Below are 17,066 nucleotides of genomic sequence, written 5' to 3' on the forward strand. Positions count from 1 at the left end.
GATTTGGTCCCTTCTTAAATGCAAACATCGAAAATTTGATTCTGATAGGGAAACACTGCCCCCCCCTTCCCTCCCCTCCCCTCCTTCTCTCACACACACCCCCTTATAAACCTCCCAGGCTTCGGGAAAAACCCTCCTTGGCTTCCTTGGCCCTGCAGTGAGGGAGGCTAATTGAGATTCTTCAAGGGAAATCCCTTTTCTTTGGTAGCCATGGAAAGGTTCATTAAGCATTCTATGCTCCATTCTTTCCCAGATGCTGACTTTGCTTAGCCCAATTGCTAAAGCCCAGGGAATGATGCCCAGGGGGTCCAGTGCTCCCTTCCCCAATGCTTGGTGTGGGACCATATCCCTGCCTCTTGGGTGAAGGATTCAGAGGGCAGCCATCGGAGTAATTGCTTGAGAGGTGACCTGGCATGAAGCTTGGCATTTTACTAGGTGGAAGATTCCATTCTTGATATTACTACCTGTAGAACTTTAAGGTGACCTATGCCCATGGTACTGCCCGCTCCGGGGACAAGGGGTGGAGATGAGTAAACACCCTTGAAATGCTCTTCCCTGTCTGCCAATGACTATTTTTTCCTAATAATCCGTTGGAAACATTCCTCTCAATTTCATTCTCATCATCACTTTTTAATATGTTTTCAAGTGATCCCTTAAATAAGGGGCCCCTTTGTCTCTCCCTGCCTGGGCTCTACCTTCCTATTGTGACCTGTGCTGGTGAGGACCTGGGGCAGCTCTCCCTTCTCTGGAAATGGGGTGGAGAGGATTTTGAAGGAAAAGGGCAATGCAGGATCCAAGACAAGTAGGGCTCACGGCTTCTCTGCCTTTCATTATGTGTCTGTGTCCACTGAGCTGTCCTATTTGTGTTTTGTAAAGGGTTCTTCCATGGCAAGCTGACCTTTTGGCTGAATAGGTCAAGCTCACACTGAGCTCTAGCCTCAGCCTTGCTCACGTTTGTGCAGTCCAAAGGTGACGAGCATTGGTTAGGAATATGACTGGGAGTGTGTGGTGTATTTCCCAAAAGAGTGATTGTCTTTCACTGCACCTCTCAAAGACCACAGTGTGAGGTTATGCTGAAGAATCTAGTTTAGAATGCTTTTGCTCACATTATTGAGGGGCAACACTGATTTTTCAGATCTATGTTTGAGACTGTGGTTTCCTTTTGTGACTTCCACTTCTTAATGAGAGAAAGGCCAAATGTACAGTCCTAATGATTTATCATGTCATTATGGATTTCTGAAAGAGATCAGAAATTCCTCAGTTGAATTTTTTAAAATCTTCCATTAAAAGGAGATGGTTCTTCTTTTTTGTTAATGTCTTTTCCATTTAACATCTGTTAAAACTCTAGGTGTTGCTCCTTTTGTTTTTAATCCTTGTGAAAGGAGGTGATGGTGTTGTGGTGTTTGTTGATAGTTATAGGCTGGGGCTGGGTTTGTTTTAAAATGTTAAAATTTTCTTTCAGACTCTTTACTGGTTTTCATAAAACTAGTTGCATTACAATAACTAGCAATTTTTAATATCAAATAGGAACTCAGCAAATGTTTGTTGAATAGAATTTTGAGTTAATTATATGGTATGATCTTTTTTTTTTTTTAACCTTTAAAATCCTTCCTAATCCATCTGCAATTAAATCTCCCATCTTGCTCTTAGTAAGTTACTGATGTAAACTTTATAGACAAGGGATGCCACATTCCATTTATTTAGCAACACCCTGTGTTATTTTAGTTAATATTTGTTCTTTAAATTTCAAAAATAGTCTATTTGAATTGAAAAAACAAATAAATGGAATATGTCAGTAGAGCAGATAAAATAAATACCTATTTAGCACTAAAGTGTATATTGTGTGTTGGCTACCAAATGGTTTTAGAAATCAGCAACCTCTAAAATAGAAAAATCTGAGAGAACTTTGTAAGCAGTATATTACTTTTCTGAGAAAGATGAACCTTGAGGAAATATCCCTTTAGTTTATCTTTAGGCATCAATGATACACTATTAAACTCAATGAGATTAACATGGAGAGGCAAAATAACTGTATTTTCATTGTTCCCGAGTTATCAAATTACTGTCTCAACTCTTAAAATTGCAAATACAGTAAGATAAAAAGTACAAGATAAGATGTACATATTTAACATCTATTTAGTTACCAATAATGCTAGCATTCGAGCTGGGCTCCTACCAGGGACATAATGGGCTCCTGTTTAACATATTTATGTTGGTTGTAAAATTAGGGACTGTCATTACAGCCCCACATCACCTGCATAAGTGCAAAACATATAAATCAAGAGAAGTTCCAGTGCCATAAAAATGCCATTTAACAGAATAGCTAGCATGAAACTACTTATAAGATACTTTGTAATATACTACCATGTACTGGGATACAGACTCAGATTTCTAGAGGATTTGAAGAACAAAGAAGAACTAGGTGGATGGCACCCCTGGACGTAAGACCTAATGAAGACATGTGGAGACTCAGTTTGACTAATACGTTTTTTTTTAAAAATTGCCAAATATTTATTCACTCACAAAATTTATTTAGTGAAGAGACTGAGCCCTGAGTGGGGAAAAGGCGGGGTAAGAAAGGTCATCACTGAATAACCTCACAGCACTCAACTGAAGTCAATGATCTCAATGCTTCTAGAAGGTGGTTGAGCTGCCATCTATTGTTACTAGATCATATCTCTTGGGCCTTTTAGTAAATAAACACTCTTCTTTCATTTCCTATGATGTTTCAGGGTCCCCTAAAGATTGGTAGCTGTTGCTCTCCTGGCCCCCTCTTATCCAGTGCTTTTTATAGAATACTTTATGTTCTCTAAAATTAGTCCATTTTCTTTTGTGAGGTGAAATGGTTTATTTTGAACTTTATCATTGGAAGTCCTGAAGTGCCCCCAAATTATGAACTATTAATAAGGAGCTTTCTGTATCATAAGGACTGTCTCAACAACAGAGTGGACACTTTGGAAGTTTTTCAACTTCCCCCTTCTCCCTCCCCAAAGCCCCCATGCAATCTTTAAAAAAAAAAAAAAAGTCTGCAGATTTTATTCATGTGAGATCATTCACACCAAGCTACCATAATGTGCAATTAACACTCTAGAAACTGAAAACAGTATTCAGCAAGACAGCTGCATTATCAAAAATGCCAGAGGAGTTCTGAAGGGAATAATGTGCATGTTAGAATAGGAAATTAATCGGAAACACACACTCACACACACAGTAGTACTGTCTTAAGTCTATCTGAATATTAAAATTTTGAAAATCCTATGTCTGTACTTATAGTAAAGATTAATCATAGAATAGAAAAACTGACTTTTCTGTCTTAAGATTGTTAGAAGTATGCTTTGATTCTGAAATGAATGAGGACATTGAGTAGAGATATCTAAGATCCTTTCCAGCTAGAATATTGATAATCACTCTTACATTATATTTTGTAAATTTTCCCATTGAACAATGTGCCTTTTACTTTCTCTTACCAGTAAAAATGATAAACACTCATGCTGTTTCCAGAGTGCCTTTTAGACATTGTAGACACTAACTCACAATTGCAGGGGTAAGCGTTCTACTTTTGCACAGCGTAATAATCCTAAATGCATTTATATTGTAATCCTTACTAAAATATGGCTCCAACTGATGGACTCAGTAACTGAAATGAAACATAATTATCCCAGCAGCATTTTGTTGGAATTCTTGTCAACTATCTGAAAGTGTTTTTAGAAGTAAGAAACTAGGGGCATTCAAATTTATTTTCAATTTGGAGCATCTGGGTTTGAGGAAGCAGAGATTTGTTATAAATAATGCAAGGAAAGCAGGAAGACTTGGGGAGTTAACTTGTTAGAAATATAGAAAATACGTGACTTTTTAAAATTACAGTTTAAATTACTGTAAAGCAAACAGATTTTCATGATCTTTGACAATTACAATAAAAAAAAAAAAAAAAAAAAAAAAACAATACCCAGAAGAAGAGATTTAAAAGCAAATTAGAGCCCAATGGAAAAAAAAAAATCATAATGAGAGTACCCTCAATTCTGGATCCCATAAATGTCATGTATTAAGCCCACTTTTGTTAAGGATTGAAGGGTCTCCTTGGGTGACAGATGTCTGCAGTCAGAGTGTGTGGGATATGCAGGGAAGGAAGGACTGACTGTAACCTAGTATGAGAACAGAGGGATTCATGTTCTCCAGCTAAGGAAGCAGTCACTGATAATGGGTGACATTCTGGGCAAGGGTCTGCCTGGGCTTCTCATAGTCCTGCAGGAATAGTACACGTGGTTATTCAGTAAATATGAAATCAAGACATACGGAGACACTTAACACTAGCGCAAATAGTGGTTAATGAAAATCTCTTAGCTGATACTTTAAATTGTGTTCAAGTTATCGCATTAAAAAGTACAAAAAATCCCTATTGATTTATTTCTAGCCTAGCAAATATGGGAAGTGCAGGTTCTCTGGAGAAGAAAGGCAGTGGGTATGTGCTCTAAAAATATCAATACCTCAGTTTTAAATAACACAGTTTACTATGTTATTTTAAAAATGAATCTGAGCATTAGTTTGTTTTTGCTCTAGAATGAGGGTGAAAAAATTAAAAACAAACCAAAAAATAAAAAAACGTGGATTTTTGTTTTTGTTTTTTGTCTTTATAGTTTTTTAGAAGTTAATATTCTGAGTTGAAAATTAAACCTAGGCTCTGCTTATGCTCGGGCAATTTAGAACCAAAATTAACATAGGATGGTATTTCTTTCAGATCTCATTGATACAGTAACTGCCTGGTAATGCAATTAGAGAGAAATGAAGCTGAAGGTGTGAAATCTGAGCTCCAACTTGATTTTTCTTTTTTCTTTCTTTTCTTTCTTTCCTTTTTTTTTTTTTTTTTTTCTTTCAAGTTATAGGTGCACAACGAAGGAGAAGCCCCAGTGCACTAGCCATTGAAGTATTTGAAGCACATTTGGGAAGTCACATTTTACAGGTACCTTTTATAAAAATAAGCTTACTTATATTCTATCAAGACAAATTCATTTGTTTAGATAGTCTTTTAAAAATATTTTTTATTTCAGCTATGTACATGACTGTTGTTATTTCGGCTTAGAATTCTGAAATTCTTAATGAGTTCATTTTTTTTTTTCCTTTTAGAAAGCCATCCCTTGAGAGAATATTAATGAGAAAGGGAGGGCAAGTATTATTTGTGCTGTAATAATATAGATGAATTGCACTACTTAGTTGATGTGCAGTATATAGTGGCTGGCTGCTATCAGAATGATTGTGTGTATGCTCTGTTTGTAAGTGCATATATGTGTGTGTGTCTTTTAGAGCTATATTTTGTTTTTTTGGAAGAGCATAGTTATATTGTGAAAGTAATGTGGCATTTTTATGTGTTGTCACATTTTGGTTGTCCTTTGCTTGAGTTTGTATTCATAAGTGCTTCCAATCTTAATGTTTGGCTCCCCGAATTAATTTTTTTGAGATGAAATTTTAAAGCAATTTTAAGTAAAAGAAGACAAATAGTAATTGATTTTTCCAATGAATTTCATGACAAATAAAGGTTTGGGTAACTAGGGTGGAACTGCAGCTATTTAACCCTGCAGAAGATTCATCCCAAACTTAGCATCTTGCTTACTCAAAACATTTATCCTTAAGATATTGCCATCAGTTTGACATATCTACCTTCATCCATGGATAATTGTTTTATGTTGTTCCTGATTCCAGAATAAATGTTGCCATGGCTAGACCATCTCTTAAATATGTAAGATACACTTTAACATGGAATTAGGGAAGCAGACATGTTTGGAATACTTAGGCAGCTTATTATGTTTTGAAAATGTGGTTATATTGTGTTAGATCAAATGGGGTAAAGATAAAAGTAAACTCCAGATTCCTTCCATTCAGAGTTAAGAAATGACCCCTATGGTGCTTTCATTGCCTAGAAAGCCAAAAGTAGTATTGAATATAGCCTATCATTCCCTAAAGTGTGCACTCTAGAAAACTGTTACCAGATTCTCCACGAGAAAAATAGTTCATGGTCAAATTCTAGTGGTTCCTCAGTGGACTTTCAAAATCACCCATGTCGAAGACATGTTCCTGGGCCTCAACCTACACCTACAGTATCAAAATCTATAGGTAAAGTCCAGGGATTTCTGATTTTCAGCAAACTTCTCAGGTACTTTTGATCTTCCATCAGGTCTGAGCTATCACAATTTGCATTTGTAAATTTAAGACCTAGAAATGTCTTATCCTAAAAAACCTGTTTAACTTTGTTTGATGTCATATTTCTCTTTTCCCCACTAACATCTGTTAGCATCCAACTGAGCTGATGTTTCTAGAAATACACCTTGGGAGATGCTGCTCTATTGTGCAAATAAAACTTTGAATTACCTTTGCAGCAATTTAGGATAAGTTTCAGAGATACAGAAGTGATCATATTTCTTTCTAGATCTTCAAAATTTTATTTCCTTCTTTCTTGTACTTACTTTGTTTAGAATATCCTTTATAAAATTTCTTTGAATCACAGCATCCATATTTTTAAATTCTGATGTGATTCAGGAACACTCCTGTTTATATTCGGAAGCAGTCAGTGCATAAGACTTAGTCAATGAAAAAAATGGTGCAAGGAGAAACTCTAGATTATTATTCTCTGAATTTTCTGTAAATCTTGTACTTGAGTCTAACTGCTATGGGATGGTGGAGATGTGACTTAGGAGCTTCAAGGATTTAAAACAAAACAAAACTTAGAAGACTGAATTGAACCTAAGCTCAACGTAAAAATGCAGTGGAATGCCTTTCCCAAAGGACAATTAAAGATATGGCTGCACTGAGGAAAGAGAGAATATAGACTGAGGCTGCTAAACTCTTCTCTTCTCCGGGTTGGTCACATGCTATTCAGAACTATTCTTCAAGAGGAACACAGACAACTGGATGTCATTTGGAGTAGGATAAGCAGAATGGTGAGAGAACTAGAAATATTGTTATAGATTTGCCAAAGGGTGTGTAAAAGTTAGTTTTGAAAAATACAAAACAAAACACATGACTTACTATGTTAATGTGCTCTCCTGCTCCCCCCCCATACATATATATGTATGTATAAAGGCCTCATATGGAAAAAGTATTAGCTATATTCTATGTGGTTTCAGAGTTTGGACAAATAGAGAAATGAGTGAAAGTTAAAGACAAAAAACATCATCTTCATGCAAGCAAACTTCCAAATAGGGCTGTCCATATTTGGAATATGTACAAAGCCATTGGCTTTAAGGGGAAGCATAGGTGGCCTGGTAGAGATCTTTCAAGCAAGTTAGGCACTAAAATGTGGTTGGACAAGATAATCTTGAGATTGCCAAATTTATTAGAGAATCTTATCATTTGATTCTAAGACCAATGGCTATGTACTAGAAGAGTTGTATATACTCCTCTAAAAGAAATACAAGAATTGTAAGCAGAAGGCGTTGGGATGTAGTAATGATTTAGCAGGAGAAACTTTGAGCTCATAGACCATAGAACCTGTGCCAGGTTCAACAGTATCTCAGGGGTCTGCAACATTAATATGGTTTCCATATTTTCCTTCAGAGGGGCCCATGGTTGAATTTGGTTGATTCATGAGGACTGGTGTGAATTTTTCCTCCCCTTTCCTTCTTCTTACCCTTCTTTCACTTGCAAATATTTGTTAAAAACCAGTGTGGTCAACAACATAGGCATGGTCTCTGACCTCACAGTTTATAGTCATTTATGAAAAAAAAATAAAGTACTTGATAAAAAACACAAATTTCACTGTCCCTAAACATGTGACTTCTGTCCTTGTCTAGCTTATAGTTATTTGGGTAACGAGAAGTCAGGAGACCTCATAAAAGTGACAGCTTCACACAGGTCAAGTACTATGGGGCTACAAAAGATTGAGGGTCTACATCTGTCATTCCTCATCAAAGAAGGCTTCTCAAAGTTGTTGAAGTTGAGTAAGAGTTCATCAGGCAAAGAAAATGGAAAAATACTCCAGGCAAAAGGAATATTAAATTCAAAGCATGGAAGCAAGTAATATGTCTTGTTGGGGACTGTCAGGACTTGTGTTTTGATGGTTACTTTTGGTGCACGAGGAGCGCATAAGAAATGAAGATGGAGAAATCATATGAGCCGTATTGTGCTAGGCCCAGGGAGCCATGCCAGAAAGTTTGGTCTTTCTTCTGTATCCAGTGATGAACCATGGGGTAGGCTTTTTATTCAGGAGAGTGGCAAGATAAGGGTTTGGTTTGTTTCTAGAATTATCATCAAAAAGCAGTGTGTATGAAATATAAGTTACCAGGATATAGAATGAAGCTAAAGAATGGGGAGCATTGCTTATTATGAGCAGAATGTTCCACTAGGGTGAACTTCAACATTTGGAAATGGACAGAGGTGATGGTAGCATATTGTGAGAATAACTAACAGTGCCGAAAGGTGTGTGAAGGTGATGGAAAGGGGAAGCTCAGAGTCACATATGTCACCAGAAGAAAAGTTGGAGGTTGAAAGATGGGAATGCATAAAACAGTGAATCTTGTGGTGAACAATGTCCATGATCAACCGTATGAATATTAGAAATCTCTCTCATGAACTAGAACGAATGTATGACACTATAACTAGAAGTTAATAATACAGGGGCATACAGGAAAAAATATATACCTATTGCAAACTATATATTACGTTAGTAGTATTTTAACATTCTTTCATCAATGGTAACATGTGCTACACCAATGCTATGAATCAATAATGAGGGGGGGTGGTTAGGGGCATGGGATGATTTGAGTTTCCTTTTTTGTCTTTATTTCCTTTCTGGTATAATGAAAATGTTCTAAAAATTGAAAAGAAAATTAATTGTGATGGATGCACAGCTGTGTGATGGTACTGGGGACAACTGATTGTACACTTTGGATCTTTGGATAATTGTATGGTATGTGAACAATCTCAATTAAAAAAAAATTCAATGGGAGAAAATATTTGGAAACCACATATCCAATAAGAGTTAACATCCAGAATATATAAACAAATTCTACAACTCAACAATAAAAAGACAACCCCATTTAAAAATGGGCAAAACATTTGAACAGACATTTTTTCAAAGAGGAACTCCAAATGGCTAAAAACCACATGAAAAGATGCTCAACATCACTGGCTATTAGGGAACTGCAAATCAACATCACAATGAGATATCATTTCACACCTATTAGAATGACCACAATTAAAAAAAACAGAAAACATCAAGTATCGGAGAGGATGTGGAGAAATAGGAACACCCATTCACTTCTGGTGGGAATGTAAAATGGTGCAGCACTGTGTAAGACAGTTGGGCGGTCTAAGTATAGAATTGCTATATGGTTTGGCAGTCCCACTGTAAGTCCCCCTAGAAGAACTGAAAGCAGGGACTCGAACGGATATTTTCACACCAATGTTCGTAGAGGCATTATTCACAATTGCCAAAAGATGGAAGCAAACCAAGTGTCCATCAACCAATGAATGGATAAACAAAATGTGGTATATACATACAATGGAATACTATTCAACTCCAAGAAGGAATGAAGTCCTGATGCAGGCAACAATGTAGATGAACCTGGAGGACATTATGTTGAGTAAAGTAAGCCAGACACAAAAGGACAAGAATGTATGATCTCACTGATATGAACTAATTATTATAGGCAAACTCGTAGAGTTAGCGTCTAGAATATAGGTTACCAGGAGATAGAATGAGGATAGAGAATGAGGAGCTGATGCTTAATTTGTGCAGAAATTCTATTTAGGTTGATTGGAAATGTTTGGAAATGGATGGTGGTGATGGTAGCACATTATTGTGAGTTTAATTAACAGCGCTGAATTATGTTTGTAAGTGTGGTTGAAAGGGGAAGTTTTGAGTCATGGAGGTTACTGGAAGGAAAGTTAAAAGATAAAACATGGGACTGAATAACACAGCAACCCTGTTGTGGGCAACAGACTGTGGTTAATAGTACAGACATGAGATTGTTCTTTCATGAATTGTAACAAATGTATGACACTAATACGAGGTGTTAATAATAGGGTGGCATAGGGGAAAAAAATGCACCTAATGTAAACTAAGGACTATGGTTAATAGTACCGTTTTAATATTCTTTCATCAATTGGAACAAAGGTACCACACCAATGCAACGTGTCGACAGTGGGGGGTGGTATATGGAAACATTGTATTTTTTATGACTTTTCTGTAAACCTACAACTCCTCTAATTTAAAAAAAATAATTTATAAAAAAGAAGCAATGTGTAGGAAAACTTTGAGCGCTAAAAGACCTAATATAAAAGGTCGTTTTAGGAAATTGTTGCAACAGTCCAGGAGACAGAAAATGAAGATCTTCTCTAAGGTAGAAAGGCTCTGTGAATGGAGAGGCATGTATGGAATTGAGATAGAATTGCTGGCTCATGGTCATTAATTTAAGTTGAAAGGCTAGGGAATGGCAGGAGTTAATGACCACAGGTTTTGTTGGTTGGAAACTGTCTGATGATACCATTATCTGAGAGAAGTTGAAAGGGATATTCTGTTAAATAGCCAAGTAGAATATAAGGTAAGCAGTTGGAAATCTGAGTGCTCTGGAGCAAGATCAAGGCTAGGACTGGAACTAGGGCTAATCTCTAATCACAAATGTATTGATGAAAGGTAGTTGAAGTCAAGTAATGAGTTGCAGACCCATGGAAAAGACATGGAGCAAAGAGAGAAGATTAAGGAAAGACAACCCTAGGGGATGTCGTCATTTAAAAGGCAAGTAGAAGAAGATGGGAAAAGAGTAGACAGGGAGGTAGGAAGAAACCACAGGATGTAATTTTACTAAAGGGAAGAGTGTTAATGTCAAGGTTGTTGAAGAGAAATCTTTAGTAGGGTGAATACTGAAGAGATGCCTCAGGGTTTTGCCAATTAAAAGGCCACTGGTGAAACTGTTGCAGTGAAGTGCTCCCTGCAGATAACAAACCTGCAGAGTGGTAGAAGGTAAAGCAAAATAGTCTCTATGTTTGTGGTAAAGGGAGGGTGGGAAATGAGAAGGTATTGTCAAGGGAAACTTTTATTTTTAATATTATGAGAGTATATTTATATGCCTGAGGTTCATGGGGCCATTTTGTGTGTACTTGGGAAAAGATGGAAAATTAAATCTGTTGACTCTTTAGCAATCATCCTTTTAAAATCTCTATCTTGTCTTCATGTCTATATTAAGAAAGGGTAGATTTTCATTATCAATGGTTAAGTGCCATTCCTTCCTGTGTATGAATCAGTATCATAATTTAATCAGTTTCCTACCATTGAGTATTTTGATTATATATAGAAATTTGCCTTTCGTATGAAATACCAAGTGGTGGTGGTGGTGTGTGTATGTTTCAGTTAGAAAACGCCTAGTCTAAACTGATTTTAGCTTAGATTTATTGAATGTTTATCATGTATTAACTTAATGTATTGTGCTAAATTATCTTTTTACATCATTGATATTCATACTATGAACCTGTGAGATAGGCTCTATGATAATACACATCTTAAAACTGAGTAAGCTAAGACTTAGAAAACTTAAATAATTGACTCGTGCTCACATGGCTAGTTAAGTGACAGAGTTGGAATTTGAATCTAGGATGCCGGCACTAGACTGTAATACTTCCCAAGAATTGATAAGGGCATTTTTAAAGGTGATGATAATAAAAGTAAAGGGTTAAGACATTTATAGTTGGAGTGAACAGGATTAGGGAACTGAAAACAGGCCAGGTTAGAACACCAGGTGTGTGGTTCAGGAAATGCCTGTGGCTTCACTGCAAGAGGTGCCAAGCTTCCCTGCTACCTGTGACCCAGTGATGATTCATTGAAGTGCATACCAGCTACCCTTTGGTGTAGAGGGTTGGGGATTGGAGTGAGGATGGATTTCATAATTTTTGCTGTACCTGCTCTGTGAACTATAATAAGTATTTTCACATATTGTTAGCCATTTATTTTCTTAGGAAAATTAACAAGGCTTGCCAGGATTCCTTAAAATTTAACTTTTTTCTACTGAGAGGCAAAAAACAATTAATCTTAATAGTTACTCTCTCAGTGTAAAATCAACTCTTGCAAAGTCAGTTTCCCATCCCATAATCCATTACTGGTGTATGTAGGCAGGACCATTGCCCAGGTTGTGCACTGTGCAACTCTGGGAATGCCATTCACAGTCATATAGCCCCAGTAAACCTGTAGCCATTTCAGTATGCTCTCAGGACAGAGATTTCCTCTGCAGGAGATGTGAGGGTTCAAAGGGTATCAGCCTTGCAACCGCAGGAATATGCATTGAACGTATTGAGCCTAGATCCAGGCATTTTAGTACACCATATTCTTTGACCTTCATCAATCAGATGAGGAGCAGGAGGTCAGGAGGCCAAGACTGGGAATTGTATTTTTTATAGCAGACTAAGTAAAAATCCAAGAACTTTAGGAGGTCATTATGTAGGATCTTTTCTGAGTATAGTACAAAATGACAATGCACAAATTCGGTTACTTCTTTAGTAGTTGCAGCAACATCATTAAAAGTCCTGTGATGGTATTAATAGTCTATTCTCATGATTTCCTAAATATGGAAAAAATATGAGTGCTATTTATTTTTACTTTCCCAATTTCAGAAACCAAATGAAATATTCATATTTCACTCTATCATGTTTAACAAATCACAAAATGGTAGCAAATATCTTTGTAACTCATAGAATTAAGTAATGGAATGACTTTCCCTTAGGTGCCAAATTTGTGAATGGAATGTTTTAATTATTTGAATGCCCTTAGCAGAAGGGTTTAAGATTTTTTTTTCCCCCATTCTGTAAATAATGCTTATATAATTGTTATATAAAATTGCTGTATTGCTTTATTCACCTCACAGATGTTAAAACAATCAAATCAAACCTGGTACATGGAAACTTTTTAATGTTTGTTTATATTCATTGTTAGCACATTATGGTGAAACATAGGTAGATGTGCATTTGTTACAATAGTCATATTGTGTAATAAATACTATTACTACTAGTTAATTAAGTACTAGTTAATTAAGTACAGTTTTGAATAAGAAAAATAAAATTTCATGTTGGATGAATATAATAATAAGTACCCATATATTTGCACACAGATAACATAGGAGTACACCTATTATTTAAACTCAATCTTGGGATAATATAAAGAATATTCTGTAAGAAATGCCCTAAAATGAGGTAATGACAGAAGCATAGTATCCACATGTTGATTTTGTGTTTGGCCATAACACCTGAACCCTGCTATTGACCCTGCATTTTCCTGGCCATTAAGAAATTTTTGCATTTCTCTTAGAACCTACCATCCCATGGGCAAAAATCCTTTTGGGAGACCAAGATATAAACTCTAAGAACATTCTAAGATTATAACCCTTGAGGTCCTTTGACTGGGAATGAATCAGAGTGACTGGGCATAGTAGTTGGTTGATTGCCTGTCTACTGTGGCAAAACTAGAGAAGTTATTATTTTTGCAAGGATGATTTATTTATAAAATAACTCTCTTGTAGAAGGTACAGATACGGCCATCACCTTAGCAAAACCATTTTATTATGGTATATATTTTCTAAAATGGCAGGAAGAAGGGAACCCAAATGTAGCTATTTTCCTGTTAGCCAAAGAGGTCAAAGATTTTTGTGAATGAGATGGATGACACCACAGGCCTTAATGACATGTCAGATTTTAATCATGTGCCCTCCCTTCCCTCAATGCCTTCAACCACGGAATATAAGAGCCATATTTTACAGTCTGTGAAGGATCAAGTTTAGAAGAAAGTCAGATCAGGATTTACATTTAAATTTCTACATTTCTATTATCAGTCACATATTGAAGACTGGTTAAGGGCATACTCTGGAATACTGGCAAGTCAGTTCACATACTATTTTGGTCATACAGAATCGTTAGACAAATGATAATATGTAGTATCTCCGTCAAAAATATTTTTTAAAATGTGTGGTTTATATAATAAGGAAAACAAAATAAATAGTATTTTGCGACGTTTTACGTCTTTGTTATTGTTCAAGTGTTTCTAATCACAATCCCACTGCAGTCACTGAGACCCAGCCAATGGTAGATGAGTCTGCCAAGAAAATAGACTAGGCACATGGGCAAAAGGAGCTGCTTGTGACAGCATGAAGGGGACTGGAGATAGGCATCTTTTTTTAATCCCATTCAGCACAAGAAAAGGTTGACTAATACATTTCGAACATCGGGATGAGAAAAGTGAATATACCTAAAAGAACTCAAAGGCTATAGTTTGTATGAAAAAATACAAATTATTATTTTATTAAGATTCTGCCTAGTCAGGTCAACATTCCCTTCATATTTGATAGTAGTGTTTTCAAAAGACTTCTGTGAGACAGTGATACCTTCAGGTCTATTTTCTATTTTATTGATGACTTGAAGTTTCATGCTAATTTATTTTATTGGAACTTACCAATATAAAGGAAATTATCATCCCTAGGAAAGTTGCATTTTCTTATCCTTGATGGCTCTCGTTGGCAAAGGAGTACTCTGCTGGACATCAGTGCTAGAATAAAATAAAATTATTTCAAATAGTAGAGGCCTTTTAAATTCATTCTTTAAACTGTGATAAAAAGAGAGAAAGGTGAGTGACCCTATAGTCTCCCTATGATCCAGAATGGTAAGAAAATGCAAAACTAAATATAGAAAAAGAGAAAGTTAGTGAATATATTTGCATATGCAAATTAGCTTAATTGATACTGCTTGCCTCTACAGGGATTTTTCATTACAAACTGGAGTGCTACATTGTTCAGCTCATATTGAGTAATTTAGTAACTAATGAGACCAGTTTGCACTAATTTGCATATGATAAATGAGCTTAATTGCAGTAAATAACTTGGAGGCATAATTACTTAATTTTCCTGTGTTGCATGGCTTTTAAGTTCACGTATGAACAACTCAAGATAATTTTGCATATTTAAATTAGTTGCTTTTAAGTTTCTTGTACAACCAAAAAAAAACACACCTTATCAATTGAACTATAAAACAATTGAAAGTAAGGTTTACAGTATTTTTATTTAAAAAGAAGAAAAGAAAAAAAAGAAAAGCAGAAATCCCCCAAGTCTTATTCTCCTCTCCCCATACCCTCACCTCAAATAGGTTTGAGCTTTGACCGTTTAGGAAAATGTTTTTAACAGTGCAAGTGAATCCTCAACTTCTATTAGTAACTGACCTGGGTTTAAACTGAAATATGTCTATGAATGAATCATTACTTTTGAAATAGTGTTTATGAAAGAGATATGCTGTGTCCATGATATAGTTTGGCAAACTAATACAAGAGGAGCAATTGGTTCTCCTGCAATGTGTGTTTCATCTAAGATACTGGGTTTTCAGGAAATAGGCATCACTCTGACCCTAGTATGTATTTTCTATCTAGATTAATTTTTCATGCTTATGGAATTGCTTTCATCAGAGAATCAAAGTGTGATCTGCCAAGAATTATCTCACTGGTTTTTACATTATCTTAAGATCATATGTTTTATCAAAACTTCATTCTCTAAAATGAAAAAATGGTTGATGGCGAAACCATTATTTCACAATAGTATATTGCCTTAGAATTTCGCTTTGGGGGGGGTCTAATTTATTATTTAAAATTACCTCATTAGGCCATATAAAATTGAGTATGAGAAAATATTTTATACTTGTGAAAGTTTGAAACCTGTCATTTAAAAAATCATTGCTGCTTTGTCTCATACGTGTAGTTGGGCCATTAGAGCTGTTCATTTGGCAATCTGAAAAAAATAACTCATGAAATTTTCTCTGCAAACCTCAAATCCCATTAAATGCCATATAAACTTTCTATATCTGTCAGAAGAGGGCCAAAACAATTACTAATATCAGCTTATTAAAAGTGTAAAATTTGGATCCTTTCTATAGTATGGGCTCAAGAAATACCTGGTGAATAAATGAATGAATGAATACTTGCTTACAGCACACAGTCACAGTTAACCCCAGAACCAGGGCCTCTTCTCACCTCTGTATTCCCAGCCCAGTTTTTATCTGTCTTCTCTAGTGAAACAGTATGTGGCAGATCTATTAAGTGCAGATTTTGGCATCTGGCCAACCTAAAATTCCATCCCAACCTGCTTGCTTACTAACTGTTTAGATAGAGATTCGTCTTTTTCTCTTTCTAAGCCTCAGTTTCCTCATCATTAAAATGGGGAGAACAGTAGTAGAATTTCCCTGGTGGGGATGTTATAAGGATTGAATGAGACAGTGTAGTTAGAAGTGCTTGATACAGAACCTGGCATATAGAACATGTTTAATAAACATCTGCTAGTATTTTTGCTGTATGTTTGCTAGTCCAGGATATTGTCCAAATTTTTGTAGAAAAATGTTAATGCTCACACATTACCAAAAAGTCAGTTGGAAGCCTTAGACTGATGGAATAACCAAAAGTTTGTGTAGGAAGTTATATTTAATAATCTAAAGTGACTCAATTTTGGTGGTTTCAAGAAAGACAGGACATGAGGTACCGGACAGGAATGAGGTTTGATTGCTTTGAAGAATACAGGAGCATTGTCAATAAAGTCCTCTCAGGTTAACAGCTGTATAAATAATTGTGTGTTTTCATTGAATACCACATAAATGGTCTGTTTATGTTAATGGTATTTATTTTTAATAGTATATACTGGTTGGCTGTAAAATTTCAAAACTTGGTAGTAAAAATATATTGTTAACCTTGACAATGAAAACCCTTCCATGAAAAACCAAAGGAGTTGTCAGAATAAACTCATTAGTAACCTAGAGGCAACTAGAAAAAGTAGAGTTTGTAAATGAACCCCAGAATCAAATTGCCTTTAGACCAAAATGTGATGTGTGTTTACTCTTCTTAGCATACTGTTCAATTTCGTCTGCTTGCTTAGAAAAATGGGAACACACAACCCATCAGAAGTCCAGAAGAGTTAAAGGGCAGAAACAGTCCATCGTCCATACAGTCCACTTCATTGTATGAAGTGCCCATATGATTCTCTGCATGCACATTGCACAAAATTCATCATCTACCCTGCCAGAAAAGGTTCCTTTCCACATCGGAGTCACAAAGGGAACTTCTCAGAAGG

The 17,066-nt window shown here is 35.9% G+C and overlaps 1 protein-coding gene across 14 annotated transcripts in view; it reads left to right on the forward strand.

The window, feature by feature from the left end:
* The window catches only part of NPAS3 (neuronal PAS domain protein 3), an 891,787-nt gene that overhangs the window by 428,274 nt on the left and 446,447 nt on the right, over window positions 1-17,066 (forward strand). For 10 of the 14 annotated variants that reach the window (XM_037834779.1, XM_037834781.1, XM_037834782.1 and 7 more), the window contains one exon: window positions 4,875-4,957. In XM_037834779.1, coding sequence (XP_037690707.1) covers window positions 4,875-4,957 — 83 coding nt within the window. The remainder of the gene's footprint in view (window positions 1-4,874; window positions 4,958-17,066) is intronic. The other 4 variants (XM_037834780.1, XM_037834783.1, XM_037834786.1 and 1 more) reach the window with 1 other exon arrangement.

Source organism: Choloepus didactylus, chromosome 4 (genome assembly GCF_015220235.1).
Source record: "Choloepus didactylus isolate mChoDid1 chromosome 4, mChoDid1.pri, whole genome shotgun sequence".
NCBI classification, from domain to species: domain Eukaryota; kingdom Metazoa; phylum Chordata; class Mammalia; order Pilosa; family Megalonychidae; genus Choloepus; species Choloepus didactylus.